General features: G+C 34.4%; 2 protein-coding genes across 2 annotated transcripts in view; both read left to right on the forward strand.

The window, feature by feature from the left end:
- Positions 1-6,383, forward strand: part of LOC124536724 (protein spaetzle 3) — a 51,229-nt gene extending 44,846 nt beyond the window's left edge. Inside the window, exons 4-7 of the mRNA XM_047113295.1 lie at positions 1,330-1,454; positions 1,976-2,173; positions 3,440-3,565; positions 5,258-6,383. Of these exons, the coding sequence (XP_046969251.1) occupies positions 1,330-1,454; positions 1,976-2,173; positions 3,440-3,565; positions 5,258-5,414 (606 nt within the window). The 3' untranslated portion in view covers positions 5,415-6,383. The remainder of the gene's footprint in view (positions 1-1,329; positions 1,455-1,975; positions 2,174-3,439; positions 3,566-5,257) is intronic.
- Positions 6,384-14,923: 8,540 nt separating this feature from the next.
- On the forward strand, positions 14,924-16,886 carry LOC124536747 (NFU1 iron-sulfur cluster scaffold homolog, mitochondrial-like). Its single transcript, XM_047113332.1, has 5 exons — positions 14,924-15,085; positions 15,170-15,396; positions 15,472-15,657; positions 16,040-16,227; positions 16,652-16,886. The coding sequence occupies exons 1-5, from the start codon at positions 15,018-15,020 to the stop codon at positions 16,781-16,783; spliced, it is 801 nt and encodes a 266-aa protein (XP_046969288.1). The 5' UTR covers positions 14,924-15,017; the 3' UTR covers positions 16,784-16,886.
- Positions 16,887-17,865: the final 979 nt, after the last annotated feature.

Consider the following 17,865-nt stretch of genomic DNA (forward strand, 5'->3'; position numbering starts at 1 on the left):
CGAAATATTAGCTTATACTGTAATTACGTCACGGCGCTAATATCACCGGATGTATCTTAGGATCTTAAGTCACTGTGTAGAATGGCGTACCGCGAACACCGTCTTTTTTTCGCGAGTCGCTTATAGCCGACTTGTTTTAAATTCTTTTATATAATTAGTACACATTTAAGAAGCGAGACGTGTTAATTAAACAATAAATCCGGTAGCGAACATGGATAATAAACGTTATATTACATCGGTCAATGTGAGTACATATATTTATTTAATATAACTTAAACTGCACTTGTTACGATATTACTATAATTCTCACGAAGTCGCACAAATTTCTTGCTTATTTACAAATACAGTACGTCGTAATTTAGGTTAGAATATTGTATTTTTGATAAAGTGTGTTCCTCACTTGATAGACAAGCTAAATCCAAGTCCTTCCTTACTTTAACTAGTCGTAAGTCTTGACATGTAGTACCGAAGCGTACATGCAGTCTTAGTCGTACCCCGTTTATTAATAAATGCGATGTAAACAATAGTTAAAACGCATCAACACCTTCCAAATTGGGGTACCTGATAAAGCGTGATGATAACCACTGTCTATTGGCGCCATAAAAATTTTAACAATTCCTTATAATCAATGCGGCAACTATAGCGGCAGCTATGTGCTTGTAGTTAGACTAAGTCACTTCGAAGCACAATACTACTATAATAAACTGCTTGGCGGTAGAATATCTAATGAGTTAGTATTACCCTTTTCAAAAGTCTTTTGAGGTATGGAGTTCATTTCACCCTGCTCCATTGTTCATTAAATTAGATCGATATTTATTTTGTCTCCTACACTTAAACGTATTTGATTAACACGTATATTTTTTAATTAATAGTCCAAAAGAAATACTAGTTACGCACAGATCGATCAATTGTCGATTTACGAGTACATTCTGAAGGGGAATTAAAAATGCTTCTAAAATGTTATATGAATACAGTATTTAGTATTTCCGCTTGATTTATTTTTCTTGTATGAGTACATATTTGATTTAGTTTAGAATTAAATGTTCTTTGAAACTGTCTTTCATTTGGGCATGGTTTTAAACAACTATATTTTCAACATTGAAGAATAGTATACTTTATAAATTAAATATTATACTATAATTAAACAAGATACTGAGTATAGGTATATTAAAGACACCACCGTCGTCTGTGTCGAACAAATACTACATATCTAGACTATCGGAATAGACAAAACACATGAATAAATTTATTCACAAATATAAAAATTTTCTATAGTCGATCGTTGTGATAAAAACCATTTTATTTCACATAAATTACTGTTTTTTTTAGATCCTTTGGACTGCCCTGTCACTAGCCTTGGGTTACGAGCTTCAAGGTCAAGTTATACGAGGAGTGCCTTGCGTGAAACGAAATTTTCAACTCTATTGTCCGACCGCCGGTAATACGTATCCTATGTAAGTGTCTATTGTTTCGCTAATTTGCATTACTCTGTGGGCTGACTGACAATTTCTTTTCGAAATGTTATTGTAATAGATAGATAGATACTTCTTTGTTTTAAATAGATAGATTATGTATTTAAAACATATTTGCTAAATTTATAATTTGATAAAAATGTTTTTTTACGAAAATCATAAATATTAAATGAATGACTTTATATTGTAATTTTATTTGTTTGTCATGTAAAAGTCCTTCTTAATCCTATTCATCGTGCTTAATATTTTAATCAAAATGAATACAAAATAGTATTATGAAATGACAAAAATTCGAAAATGAAAAATTTACATAACAATATTTTATGCCTCTTATTCGACCATTTATCTTCAGATCAAGCACAATCAAATACTTCCACGCTCTCCCTTACAAATTCATAAGCAACCACATCAGATATATTATATTGTGTATTTTTATATAATGCGTACAGAATATAAAAAAAATATATAAACGGTAGTTAAACCTCATTACCAATTTTTTTCAGAGACAAAATTGAAACGTTCATTGATGAGAATAAAGCACTTATAAAGAGAATGTACGGTTCGTTCACAATACCAGGGGGCAACAGAGTGCGGAGAGCCCCCGGTGTGCCTGACATGCATTCAGGAGACTCCTACTTCCGACATGTGCGGCAGACTAAGCCTTCGCTACCTGACACGCAATCCGTCAATAATACTGGGAGGTAGGTAATCTTGATTAAATTTTACACTCGAAACACATACCAAACATGATATTATGTTATATATCTTACAAGACTATGACGTCATACGGGACACGCGTCATTGTTGTTAAAAGAGATGTGACGTTCTTACATCAAAGTATCTGAAATACAGATACAAGATACAAAACACGTATTTGCATCTTGTATTTCAAATACTTTTATATTTTGTATCTTATATTCGGATATATTTACTTTGTGGTAGGGCTTTGTGCAAGCCCGTCTGGGTAGGTACCACCCACTCATCAATTATTCTACCCCCAAACAACAGTACTCAGTATTGTTGTGTTCCGGTCTGAAGGGTGAGTGAGCCAGTGTAACTACAGGCACAAGGGACATAACATCTTAGTTCCCAAGGTTGGTGGCACATTGACGATGTAAGGAATAGTTAATAATTCTTACAGCGTCAATGTCTATGGGCGATGGTGACCACTTACCATCAGGTGGCCCATATGCTCGTCCGCCAACCTATACCATAAAAAAAAGAATATTTTCCTGTTATCTTGGCTTTTTGAAGATACTTTGTTCCTGAAGTTACTTTGACTAAAATAAACTCCGCAGTTTTAGTTTCCGAAGGAAACGTAACTCAAAGCATTATTTTAAAATTTTATCGACAGTCCAAAATGGCAAATGGCGACATATCATTATAATACCTTATTAAAATTGAGACTTAATCAATATGTTTTATCCATATTTTGTCTAAATTGTCTAATAATTGTTTTCTCTAATAAATAAACTTAAGTTCAATTAAATGTTGTTTCCTTACAAAAGTATTTTATCTTTAAAAAGTATTTTAAAGATAGGTATTTTGTATCTTGTATTTCAAATACCTTTTTAGAAAATAACTTTTATCTGTATCTGAAATACTTTATACTGTAAAGTATCTTACAACTTGTATTTCAGATACTTTCTATAAGGTATCTTATACATCACAGGTTATTAACCAATTTGTAACCCATTCGATACCGTGTTTGAAATGTGTGTGTGTGTGTTTGTGTTTGTGTGTGTGTGTGTGTGTGTGTATGTGTGCGTGTGTGTGATCTGCATTAATAGGTTTATTGCAAATTGCTTTATTGCTTTGAGTAATCAAATCAATGTCTTTGATACAACTCTATTTCGAAATATAATTTATCAGTTATTAGATTTCCCTCTTTTTTAATTTCAACATTATTGAAAATCTATAGGATTCTCTATGAACTGGAATCATAATATGAATATTATTTTTTACAGGATAGACGCCTGTGAAAGCAAAACAGAAATAATGACGCCGTACTGGGCGCTGAACTCAGCGAGGAAGTTGCGGGCAATAGTCAACACTATGCATTTCGAACAAGCTATACATCAAGAAGTTTGCAGGTAAATCATATATTTTAACTAAATTTTTAATATAACGGTGATTCATTTTCATTGCTTCAATGGTCTAGTGACTACCGGGTTCAAATTGGCGGATAAAATTTCGTGTAATTAATTTCCTATTTGTAATTCTTAGTAAAGGGCCATCAGAGTTTAGTAAATGGCCTGGTCAGACCTGCCTCTCGTCTTCTCCGAGGCTGCTTTGAAGCTATGTACGGAAATAGACAGTGCCCCTGTGCCCCTGTGCTTGTGCAAGCACATTTAAACTGCTATATATTTTTGATTTGTTATTCTCCTTATTCGCAATAAAGAAGATTGTTTTTTCGAATGTTACAAAGTTTTTAGAAATTTATATGGATTTAAAAGCCAGATATATGTCTTTAATATTTCCATTTAATTCATCACATTTCAAAGTATATCCATTACCAACGGCCAACCAACATCCATATGTATAAAAAACTCATATATTTTTTTAATTTAATTAATTTATTCAGCAGACTACTCTTGTTGACTCTTAATTTTAATGAAATGAGTGCTAACGTTTGCAATAGTCAGACTAAAGTTCAATTTTAAGATATATATAAAACAGTTTTAGATATAAATGTTAAAAGAATCCGTTTTAAACTTTATCGAGTACTTTACAAAACATGAATATTAAATAAATAATTTTGTGACAACAAATAAAAGGTTAATTAGACCGAATACGATTACGTACTAGCTAGTTGAAAATTTATAAACTATTCTATCGAAATGCTACCTATAATGGCCTAGTGATAAACGTATGACTAGACCAATTGGAATGCAGAACGATGAATATAACCAAATACGGTGTATATATGTCTTAAATAACATCATTAAAATTTACTTTATTGAAATTCCTTCTGTCGTAGCAATACATATTTTTTCGCCTTTATCTCCATTTCTTAGCTAAATATTGCTTCATATAAATTGTGTAGTTAAGTAATATTGAAATAATCGAAAGAATATATTTATTATTTCGTCCATTTTGATATTTTCGCTTTCTTCAGACTTTCTCTTCGGTATAACCGGTTGTTATTGAGCAGGTCTGATTAAAAGCAAACAGCGAAATTGTTTTTTTTTATTTATGTGTCAAATTGTACCTACGACATTTCATTACTAATAATACGTAATCTACTACATATGGATAACCTAACCAAACGAAATGTATTGCAAACAGTTGTACTAAGTAGTACGATCATAATTATTATTGAAAATTTTAGAAAAAACATACATATTGCACTCTTAGAATATTTTTGTTAGTGTTTACTTTTTAGTTACGTTTTTAGATTATGGGCAGTGGTGACCACTTACCATACGGGGCCTATTAATACAATAATCTGGTACTGACGGGCTGATCTGATAGAGACAAGAGATGAATAGTGGAATTTTTAATAAATTCATTCTTTTTATAAGAGTTACAAAAGTTGCACTAACAAAAGCATTTTAGTTTGTTTTACCTGAATAAAATATATAAAATTATTAAGTTTGTAATTAATAAGTAAGTAGATTAAAAAAAATCTGTTATATCTGACCAGACACAGAAATCGTTCTTTTTTTAAAAAAAAAAGAATGTCACGTAATATGTTAAAAGTGAAACTAAAATGTTATATAATTAAAATAAGACAATTTTATCTAAATTATTTAATTCGATATTAACAATGTTTTCTTTATTAGCAAACAATCTACGTCGAGATGTTCAGGCGATTGTGGGTGCGAACAGAAGTACAAATGGCATCGACTGCTGGCCTATGACCCCAGCGACGACTGTGCTGGTATATTCATGGACTGGTTTTTATTCCCGTCATGCTGCGTGTGCCGATGCAAGCCATAGATTATAACAAAACTTATAGTAATTTCAAATTATATTTAATTATGTCAATATTATATAAACATGACATTTTTTTTTTTGCACAATGGCTAAACAGGCATCTAAAGATCGATAATCAACTGCCTCGTTAAAATATTGACTTTAATTTTTTGTAATTACTATATTAATGAGAGCTATTAATTAAATATTTATATTAAGTCTTAGATTTTAATAATTTTGTGTATGTACCTACCTACTTATTAAATAAATCTTTAAGAATATTTTGAAGAAATGTCGTATTGTTTAATTTAAATCTGTTATCCAGTTAATCGGTATAGAATATATGAAATTCCTAAATTAAATGTGTTCATATTTTTCAAACTATTCGATCGATGTAACATATTTATATTTAAATCATATTGGCTAATACTAATCATTAATTACAGTGTTAACCTGTTTGATAGGAGGTTAAAAGTATTTGATTTTATTTAAAATAATTGATTTTGACAGCGACGTAATAAAATTAAAGTAAATTGACGTGTCGCATTCGTTATTCGACCTATTTACACTGCCGTCTGCCATCTTAAGTTTTTTTTTTAACTTAATTTAAGCCTAAGTAATACAAGATCAGATCTATACATTATGTGTTACGTAAAATGTTTATATTTACAAAATTTGAAAGCATATTGAACATGTGAATGGTTATATTTGTATATGATGTAAGTTATTTGTGATAATTCATTTTAATGGAAGCTTTAATAAAATTTATAAATAAATTACATAATCTATAAATGCAGCAAAGCTTCTATAATATTATGTATTATAAATTACCTAGATTTATAACAAAATTATACTGCAGTAAAGGTAACGTTTTGTAGGTATTTAATTCCAACTTCCTAGTGGTGCCTACATTCAAGTATTTAATAAGATATATTCAAATAAGATACTTTATAGTTTGCTGTATTATTTTTTTGTAATTATAGACATGCAATTATAAAAAGTTGTTTCAATAAGACCATCTATATATTATACTTATAACAAAACTTATATATTTATTTATATACTTCCAAAATTTAAAAACTTACTTACTGCTACAAAAATTATCTGATAACTCGTGTGGGTAGGTGTCACCCATTTTTTATTCACTCTACTGCGAAACATCAATACCTCGTTGTGTTTCGATTTGAAATGTGAGTAAGTTACTACAATTATATAATATATTATTGTAATAACTATATAATATAATTATGCAGTACGGTATACCAATATGATTTGACACCCTCACTCTCCCTCATAATGAGTGATACAATACGTGTATACCATATACATAGTAATACAATACGATGTGGACCACGCTCGAAATTCCAGTGGGAGGTGGGTACCTGTAACCAATACTCATGTAAGAGTACCCTGCACCGGACAGGTGGAAGCTAGAGAGACTCAGAGAGCGGTGACCGTCCGTGGAGGTAGAGCGAGTCGTCGCTTTTGCCCAACGAGTCTTGATTCGCAGATGAAAGGATTGCCCGATCAGTAGGCATAGCGACAATGGAGACAATTCACTCAGTTTTGACGAGTGGGATGGATTGGAGTAATGGAACACACAGGCCAACGCAGGAGCTTACTCGTCATAGTGAGGCGGGAGATGACGTAGACGATATGCTATGCCCTGACAGTTATTTCGCTTGGGGGCTTCAGAGACATTCCTTAATGGTGTTAGTCAGCTTAGATCTCTCGTTGCCGAGCGTGATAACCGCCGTGCTAGACAGGTAAGGTGCTGGAAGGAGACATATCTGCGAAAGTATCATGTTGCAAAAAGAGACCGCGGAGCGATATTCCACGCCAAAGAACAGCCTAGTATTGTTGCACTCCGGTGGCGCAATAGCGATGTGATGAATGGTTAATATTGTTTACGATAAGCATTTTCTTGTAATGTTATCGTGGATATTGTGATTATCGCCTAAATACTAGCTGGTCAATTCAGTCTTCGAGCGTATAAAACTATATACTTATACCAAATCTAGTAGGGTTGCCACAGTAGGAAATAATGAAACACTCAAAAACAACTCTATAACCAAATAATTTGTTGTTTGTAAACATTATATTAATGGCATTAACTATGGCCTTAATCAAAACAAATGACAATTATAATATTTAGTTATATTTAAAAATAAGGAAGATGCGATATTTTTATTTTTGTGATTATTTAAAAGAACTCCATATAGAATAGACCACAAGTATATTAAAAATTTAAAACTCTGTAATATACGGCAAAAAATGCGGTTTCAAAATGACAATTTAAATTTTCGCGCGATAACGGGTCTATTTTTCGTATGACGTCACTGCTGTCTGTTACTGGCCCACTGATCGTACTTATCCTGGCTTTCATACTTATGCATTTTTTTCGAGATCCTTTTTTGTAAAAAATTTTAACTATATGGATAATCCGAAAAAGGCGTCGTTGACGTATGTTTTATGCCAATATGTTCACCTACTTCAACAAAGATTTCAAATAAATGGATTTTGACTGGACCTTCTGACACAAAACTGAGACAAAAGAGGTTTCAAGCTGAAAAGATGAATCTAGAGTCTGCTGTGACAAACCCAACTACTAGGCCCGCCGCTAGCTGTTTTGTCGCCCGCGTGCAATACCTATGATGCCGCCCTTTTTTTTCGCCGCAAAAACGCATACCACTTTTCCTCCACATGAGGCGGGGGTGGGGTGTATACCTGCTAAAAAACCAACGTTAGCCACCCACTCCGTCTTTTTGGAGGATGTCACGAGATCGTTTATGCATACTACCGTGACGTCCTGACGGTAGGCTCACGGGGTTCCACTTCCTAGGGAGTTCTCAGGGTACAGAAACCCTTAACCCCGGGACACTTATAACGGGAGGAGAAGACATCCATAGTGAAGACCCCTTCTTCTGGTCTTCTTCGCAGAAGCGGGTCAGCAGCACTGTACCCACGGTCCCGTAAGACAAGAGCCTTGTTACGAGCATTAAGGGAGTTCAACCAAATAGGTGTATTTTCCGTCCAAGTACAGAATCGGCTATGCGGCTAATGCGGCCCACAGCTGTACCTCTAAGTTTGCGTTGAGCACGTTGCGCCTGCGACAGCGAACGTATGGCCTTGGCGCCAGCTTTGACGGTGCCCGTAGCTCTGCTATTACGAGCGACCACCAATATACCTTACGACGCGATACCCTTCAAGCTGCCCTACGACAACGCCCTACTACGAGTAACGGATACCTAATCTACCAATTGATAAGGAAGCTTAAAGGGGATTCTCCTAACTGCGACAGTATTGTTTTTCATAGGATAACAGACGACGGATTTTTAACTTTATTCAGTGCGATATTTTTCGATGCTTTGAATAATTTATTCTACTTAAGGATTTGTGGGAATTATAATAATGACTTAAATTAGGTACATTATGTATTGCTCAATTTGCCGCCCCCTGGGCGCCCGCCCGCGTGCGGTGCACGCGTTGCACACCCGCTTACGGCGGCCCTGACAACTACCATTTTAATTCGAAAAACGCAATTAATTTTCATTTCAATGTTCACTTTTTTACAACTATAACCTCTCTATAACCTCCTCTGTTAAAGTAAGTAGTCATAACAAGAGTGACGTCACTGAAGGCTAATAGCAGAGTTGCCAACCTATTCACCTAATTCCCCAAAAATCTTAGTGAAATTCCCCAAATTGGGGGAAGGAAATCTCCCAATTCCCCACACAGAAATAAAGGAAAAAAAAATCATGTTATATTTGTTTTTTTATTTCCTAACAATAAAATCAAATTTTCGAGGTAATTGGCAAATCAGAGTAATCATGGTTACTGACGACCTTTTTTTTCGTTGAATCAGACGAGTCATAGTTAAATAATCAATTACCGATCGTTTTCGTATAAAACGCATAAGTATAAATTCCCCTTATTTTCCCCACATACGACAATCCCCACACCAATCCCCGATCGACTTGCGATTCCCCGCAATTTGGGGTATTCCCCACACATTGGCAACGCTGGCTAATAGTGTTTTGAAATACGTTCCCTTTCACGTTACTTTAATTCGTGATTATTGTTAAAAACAAAATTATATCAAATATAAACCTTCAATGGGCCTTCTTTCATATTTTTTTAACATTTTAATAGCAACATTTTCATAAATATAATATTTGTTAGCGATAACTTGTTATGCATAAATATGATGATGCCTTTTTATTTTTTTTTATACTTACTAAGGTTATTAATGCACTGTATATAAACCATATTCAAACAAATTTACATGAATACTATATAAAAATATTATTTTTGTTCGTATATATATGTATTAATACATAGAAATATTAAACGAAAATAATTACTGACGGCTGTCGGTTGAACCGCTAAAAAGCGATTATGCACACACTCGTCTTGTCCTGTGTAAGTGTCCTTGGGGAATACTCATGCCTTATCAAACTATAATTTGGTAGAATTTCAATTTTTATTTTGTTTATTTTTATTGATAAGTTTGTAGGTTTTTTCGAATTTCTGTATATTTTATATTAATTACAACAGAGAAATCATTCGCCGCTTTAATTTTTTTTTTTTTTTTGGAAACAAACAATTATAATTACACTTAATAGTAAACAAATATAAGAAAAACATAAATCAATCAAGTTTCCACTTGAAATTAATACAAACAAATGACATATTATATTAAAAATAAAAACAAAAACAGAAAGCACAGAATGCAAGTGAAATTGCTATAATTTAACTATATGACGTAAACTATTTTGAGTTAAATATATCTAATTCTGTACAATGTTTGTTATAACTTTTACATGCACGTAACAAGAACATATTCTTTGAATAGTCACACTTACAAAGGGGTACAAAAAATAAATTTTGGTTTCTCGAGTTAAGGCGAGGACATTTAAAAAGTATATTATTAAAGAGACTCTTAGAATCAACAATGTTATGAACAATTTTATATAAAAATATTTGGTTTCTTATACTTCTACGCATATTTAACGGAATGATACCCGAGATATCATTATTGTCAGTATTATCAGAAAGGCCACCTCTAAATCGCAAATGTTTCAAAAATTTTGACTGAATTTTTTCTATTTTGTTTCCATACGTTTTATAATAAGGGTTCCAAACTGTAGATCAATATTCCAACATAGATCTAACATAAGCATTGAAAGGGAGAATTAAGGTAAAGCTATTTTTAAATTCCTTAGTCAATCTAAGAATAAATCCCAGCATTTGATACAACAACAACAGCCTGTAAATTCCCACTGCTGGGCTAAAGGCCTCTTCTCCTTTTAGAGGAGAAGGTTTGGAACATATTCCACCACGCTGTTCCAATGCGGGTTGGTGGAATACACATGTGGCAGAATTTCTATGAAATTTGTCACATGCAGGTTTCCTCACGATGTTTTCCTTCACCGCCGAGTACGAGATGAATTATAAAGACAAATTAAGCACATGAATCAGCGGTGCTTGCCTGGGTTTGAACCCGCAATCATCGGTTAAGATGCACGCGTTCTAACCACTGGGCCATCTCGACTCTTTTTTTTGATACGCTTTAGCTGTTATATAATTCACATGATAGGTAAAAGTTAGCTTCTGGTCTAAGTAAACACCCAAATCTCTAATCTCGGAAACTCTAACCAGACAGGTATTCTGCAATTTATAATCAAATATTATTGGCCTCAGTTTCCTAGTAAATGTTAGAATGTTACATTTTTTAATATTTAAGCGTAAGAGGTTTTTATCACAGTAATTATCTAAGCTATTGAGATCAGTTTGAAGTTTTAAACAATCTTGAGGCGACTTAATTATTTTGAAAATTTTCATGTCATCCGCATAAAGTAATATGTTACAATTATGAATAGATTGACTAATGTCTTTAATAAAAATATTAAATAATAATGGCCCGAGATGAGAACCTTGAGGAACACCGGAGGTAACGGGCACAAACGATGAACAAAAACCTTTGATAGAAACAGCTTGGCTACGATCCCTCAAATATGATTCGAGCCAACGAAGCAAGTCACCGTGAATACCAACGGCAGCAAGTTTTTTTACCAACAAAGAATGAGAGATCTTATCAAAGGCTTTTGAATAGTCCGTGTACACAACATCCACCTGACCACCGTTATCCATCACTGTTGCGAGTTGATGAGTAAACTCACAAAGATTCGTTTCAGTAGATCTACCATTGACGAATCCGTGTTGCTGGTCGAAGATCAGCGGCCTTAGAACGAAACATAACTGATCTTATATAATTTTTTCAAATAATTTAGCTATAGTGCTTAGTTTAGATATAGGTCGATAATTTTGGATGCAATGCTTATCTCCGGTCTTATAAATGGGTACAACAAATGATTGTTTCCATGCTTTGGGTATTATACCTGTACTAAGAGATAATTTAAATAAGATAAATAAAGGTAAATCTATATTACTCCAGCAAGATTTAAGAAAAATGAGTGGTATGCCATCTGGGCCACATCCCTTACCAATATCTAAATCTTTCAAATATCTCCTAACAGTTTCAATAGAGAGGTCAATCGAACCAATAGAAGCTGGAAGAGAGCCATGACAGTTATCCACTGGAAAATAATCGTCGATACAGGTGGACTGTAAATCTGGTTCAAAAGCGGACTGAAAATAGGTATTAAACATGTGACAGATTTCATTACCATCGAATGATCGGTCACTATTAAATAACATTACATCCGGGATATCGGCTGAAGCTTTTTTGGATTAACCAAACGACCAGAAGAACTTACTATTACGTTTAATATCATTTTCAGCACTCTCAATATATTTATTATAGCACTCTATCTCAGGGCCATAGGCAGGATTTCATTTCGGTGGGGGGGGGGGGGGGGTTGTTCGTGCTCCGGGAAAAAAAGCAACAGGTTTATTTTAAAATAAAATAAGCGTAAATATATTAAAATTATACACAATTTATACACATTTATTTAAAAGACAACCGACGACTTCTTTTATATCTGCAAACGACCACGATGCACGAAGGAAGAAAATATCTTAAAAAACGTTTTTGTGGATTTTTGAACATTAAGGTGGTGCAGGTGAAACTTTGAATTTTGACGAGATGTCCCAAGCTGAAATTCATTAATCCGAACAATGCCCCGAACATTTTCCATGAAATATTCGGTATAAGATGCAGAATGATCTAACATCTCTACGCAAAGCCAGATGATCAAGCAGGTCGAAAAAAGAACTTGATCATCGATAATTCGAGCAGCGCTGCGTTGGATACGGTCAAATGGAAGGAGCTGGTACTGGGGAAAACCCACCCAGAGGTGTGATTAATATTCCATGTGAGGTTTAATTTGCGCCTTGTATACTTTTAGGCGATGGGCCGAAGTGAAATACTGTCTTGGCTTGCTGAATACACCGAGCTTTTTTGATGCAAATTTGTCTTTGTGTTCCAATTGACCGCGGAACTGAACGAGCCTCGAAAGTATTTCGATACTAGCTGCGGTAGCTATTGGAATCTTCTGAAATCGTGGAGATACGAGAAATGGTATTTTTTTAGCGGCTAAGACGCAAAATTGCCTCTTTTTGGGGTTGAAGTGGACTAATTTCAGTCGGGGGGTCCGAAGCTTCTAAGTGAGCCTAAGGGACTACCAAGGGTACTTCCCCGCCATTAGATATTTTAATAGCAAATTAGCAATCTGGACTAAGTCTAGCCGGCCGAGACTTTGTTTAATGAAGACTCGACTTCAGGCACAAGTTTCTTCCGGTTTTCTCCGACGTTTTCCCGAGAAATATTAGCGCAGCCGGTGTATGAGGTGTCTACAGTACTGTCGTCCGCATAGCAGTGAATGTTACATATTTGCTGTCCACTGTTGATCTTAGGCCTCCGCCAGAGCGCGCCAAGCTGCTCGGTCCTCTGCGTCCCTCATCCAGCGTCCACCGCCGATCCTGCGAATGTCGTCGGACCAGTGGGTCGAAGGTCGTCCTACATTATGCTTACCGAGACGCGGTCTCCACTCTAGGACTCGTCTGCTCCAGCGGCTATTGGTCCTACGACAGATATGGTCAGCCCACTACCACTTCAGCTTGCTGATCCTCCTAGCTATGTCTGTTACTTTAGTTCTCTCACGGATAACCTCATTTCTGATTTTATCCACGAAAGAGACACCTAACATAACTCGCTCCATCGCCCGTTGCACGACCTTAAATTTGTGGACTAGCCCCACCGTTAGTGTCCACGTCTCGGCACCGTACGTCATCACCGATAGGATGCAATGCTCAAAAATTTACGATTTCAAGCGTTGTGGAATCGCCGACATAAAGACCCGACGGAGCCTGCCGAACGCTGTCCAGCCCAACCGAATCCTCCTATCAATCTCCCAATCAAAGTTGTGTCTGCCTAGTTGGATAGTCTGGCCAAGGTTAAGACCGTTACCGTCGACAGATATCGGTCCCGGCACGACATGTTTATTGAACATGATCTTGGTTTTGTCCAAGTTCATGCCTAGACCGACCCGCCGGGAGGACCCATTTAGGTCGTCCAACATTCCGCGAAGCTCTTCAAGCGTCTCTGCAAAGATGACTATATCGTTGATATATCGTTGTAGATGCGCTCTCCATTGACGTTGACGCCTCGTGCATTCCAATACAGAGTCTTGAAGACGTCCTCCATCGCTTTGGTGAACAGTTTTGGAGATATTACATCTCCCTTTCTCACCCCGCATCGGAGCTGAATAAGTCTTGTTCTCTGGTCCTGAACTTGCACGGTCACCGTCGCAGTGTTGTAGAAACATCTCAACACGTCGGTATATCGCCAGTCGATATGACATCGCTGCAGAGATTCCAGAACAGCCCAGGTTACGATGGAATCGAAGGCTTTCTCTTAGTCCATAAATGCCATACACAGCGGCTGATTATACTCTTCGGTCTTTTGATGCACCATACATAACGACTTTAATGTTCTCATCTGCCAAAAAGCTGGTGATCCAATTGCATAATTTCTCAGGAAGCCCGTAGGATGGGTGCTTTGAAAGATGCGCTTAGTGCCATACGCTATCGAGGGCCTTCGTTAGGTCCAGACTGGGCGCCAATGCCTCTCCCTTGCTCTCAATTGCTTCTGCCCATCTATGACTAAGCTGAACGACCCCGATGGAAGTCAAAAATCAAATAAAATTAAATAAAATCTGCGAAAGCGCCTTCTCGTGTCAGTGATGTTGACAGACAGGGGTGCCAATATAATGCCATAGGAACTATTCGTTGAAACGCACTATACGTCAAAAACAATTTGAGATTGACACCTTATTACATTTACCTTACGCCTGACTACAAAAAAAATTATACTTTTTCGAAAAAAGTCACTATTTCTTTGACGAATATAATGGTTTTAGTCGTTTTAAATAAATATAATACAAGCAACAGATTTTATTACATTTGATTCTGATCAACTCAAAGACAAGTTCCCAAAGTCTAGATAGCGAGACGGTATTATTTTAAGATTTTTTTTTTACAATTGGTAACATTATGTATAGTTATGTCATTTGAATTTGAAATATTTTTCTCTAGTTCTTGCATTTTATCGTCAAACGTAATATTAATTAAAGTCTGCGTAACGTCGCAGTTTAAAAAATAAATATGTTACGAAATTCAATTCGATTTATTAGAATTGGAAATCAATGTAAGAGAATATATGTTGTACATAAGTAAGTTTTACTCATAAACCAAACTAATATATTCTAAATATTTTACTACTTATCGAATAGTATAGTATAATTTAATTTTTCCAGTTATAATGGCAAGAAATCATTTAGCAGCTTATCGCAGCTGCCTATTCGATCGAAAGAATATCAAAATAGGCCTTGTTTAAATCAGTGCAGTTATCGCACAATGTTTATTCAGACACAAGAAACACCAAATCCTAATAGCTTGAAATTCTTGCCTGGCACTAAAGTCTTAGAGCCGGGACAAACCATGGATTTTCCTAACATTGGAGCTGCACAATGTAGTCCTCTAGGTAAAATGTTGTTTTAATGGCATATTCTACATATGTTAATAAATCAAATAACATTAATTATTTTAACCTTTTTAGCTAAAATGTTATTCCGCATTGATGGAGTTAAGGGAATATTCTTTGGATCAGACTTTGTCACAGTCACAAAACAAGATGATGATGTGGATTGGAAACTTATGAAACCAGATATATATGCAACAATCATGGATTTCTTTGCTAGTGGATTACCAGTTGTCACCGATGCTAAGCCTTCTGGAGATACACGTAAGGATTAATAAAAGACACACACACACATATTTAACATTTGTTTCAGTTAGTAAGCCATTGCAAATTTTTAAATTAATATTTAAATCTTATATAATAATACCACTATATATATGTGCTTAATTTGTGTTTATAATTCATCTTGTGCTCGGCGGTGAAAGAAAACATTGTGAGGAAACCTGTATGTGTCTAATTTCATTGAAATTCTGCCACATCTGCATTCTATCAACCCGCATTGGAACAGCGTGGTAGAATATGTTACAAACCCTCTCCTTAATGGGTGAGGAGGCCTTAGCCCAGCAGTGGGTAATTTTCAGGTTGTTACTGTTAAAATTTATAAGTGCTTATTTATTATTTAAATTATTGAAATTCTTACTTCTAGAAATCAATGAAGATGATGATGAAATTGTTCAAATGATTAAAGAACTTTTGGATACGCGCATTAGGCCCACTGTACAGGAAGATGGTGGAGATGTTCTATTTGTTGATTTCAAAGATGGCGTTCTCCGCCTAAAGATGCAAGGATCTTGTTCATCTTGCCCTAGTTCAATTGTCACACTTAAGAATGGTGTAAGTATAATAATAATAAAAATACAATTGTCATAATAATCGTTAGTTCAATATGGATCATCTCATAACCTCTGTCCATATATATTTGGACTGAAGAAAAACCATTCCTAAAAGCTATTTATTGTGTGCCTCTTTTATCTTTGAAAGTACTGGCCTAAGAGTAGTGTTGAAATTTATCTGTTTCTTTTTATTCAAAAAAAGAAAAATGATTGCTTTAAATAACTTTATAGTCATTTTACAGAGCAGATACACCATAAACTCCCCATTGAAAGTTTTTGTTACCCATATTTACTAATAATTTACTTTCAACAACAATGATTGAATGGTGATATTCCTTATAAAATCATAGCCTATGTCATTCTTCTGATAATAAGGTTGGCAATATAAAAAATGATTAAGGTAAATTTTGCTATATTTTTTTTAGGTTCAAAATATGATGCAGTTCTATATACCAGAAGTTTTGGCAGTTGAACAAATTGATGATGAAGGTGATAAATTGAGTGAGAAGGTCTTTAAGGAGTTTGAACAGCTTAAAACCAAGGAAAAACAGGAATAAAATGAGATAAACATTTTAAATAAGAAAAAAAAAAACTATATTTTATTTATTACTTAGCAACATTATGGATCTAGTAAATAAATAGATAATGTAAATATTTCAATCCTTTTTTTATTTATATTATAAGGAATGATTATTTGATGTAGGAGGTGTTGTTATTATATATTAATATATTTATGCTTGTCTTTAAATGAAACTCCCTTTTCAAGGATCAATCTAATCATCATTAATATTTAAGTGGTTTTTGCTTTACTTTTACTGGTGCACACCCAAAAAAGTTCCATTTTAAATAACTTTCTAGAAATAGCGTTTCGACGTTTACAGATATAGAACAAAAGAAAAATGACGTTGTTTTTTATTTAAGCAAGAATTTTAAAAAATACAATATTATAGTAACAAAGATTATAAATGCGAAAGTCACTGCATCATAACAACACAAATTTAATGAAGTTGTTATAAAACAGACTTCAACTTCAAGGAAGGATCGGCTTATTAAATACTTTTTATAGCTTAAACTTGACAACCAACCCGAGAAAACGTTAATAGTTTTGCTCCAAATTGAGTAATTACGATTTTTTCTTAGTTAAAGTTTAATACTTAGGCGGCCCACAAACAATTGGGCTATTAACGATTTTAATTTTGACATTATTATAGAAGTAAATTTAAATAGAAGTTCGGTCACTGTTTCTACTTTTAGTAACAAAAATTAGATCATGGTTAGAAATGCGCATAGGTATTTAATTATTTATGGTACATATTTTAAATACATGATAGAGCAGAGATGTTCAAAGCAGGGACCGTAAGTGATTCGCACCTTATATGCAGAGATGTACAAAATGGTTTTGAAAAAGCATTTAAATACAAAATGCAAAATTCTTTTCAGATTTAGTATTTCAAATGCAAAATACCAAATAGGTTTACGTTTTGTATTTCAAATGCTAAATGCAAAATAGGTATTTTCAAAATACAATACTCCCTATCGCTGACCAAATTACAGACATTTTTAATTATTAAAGATACATATTGCCTGCCTGAGTCTTATCTACTGATAAGGATAAGCCATGGTCAGAGAGCCAGGTCAA

The sequence above is a fragment of the Vanessa cardui genome, chromosome 17 (assembly GCF_905220365.1).
Source record: "Vanessa cardui chromosome 17, ilVanCard2.1, whole genome shotgun sequence".
Lineage (NCBI taxonomy): Eukaryota > Metazoa > Arthropoda > Insecta > Lepidoptera > Nymphalidae > Vanessa > Vanessa cardui.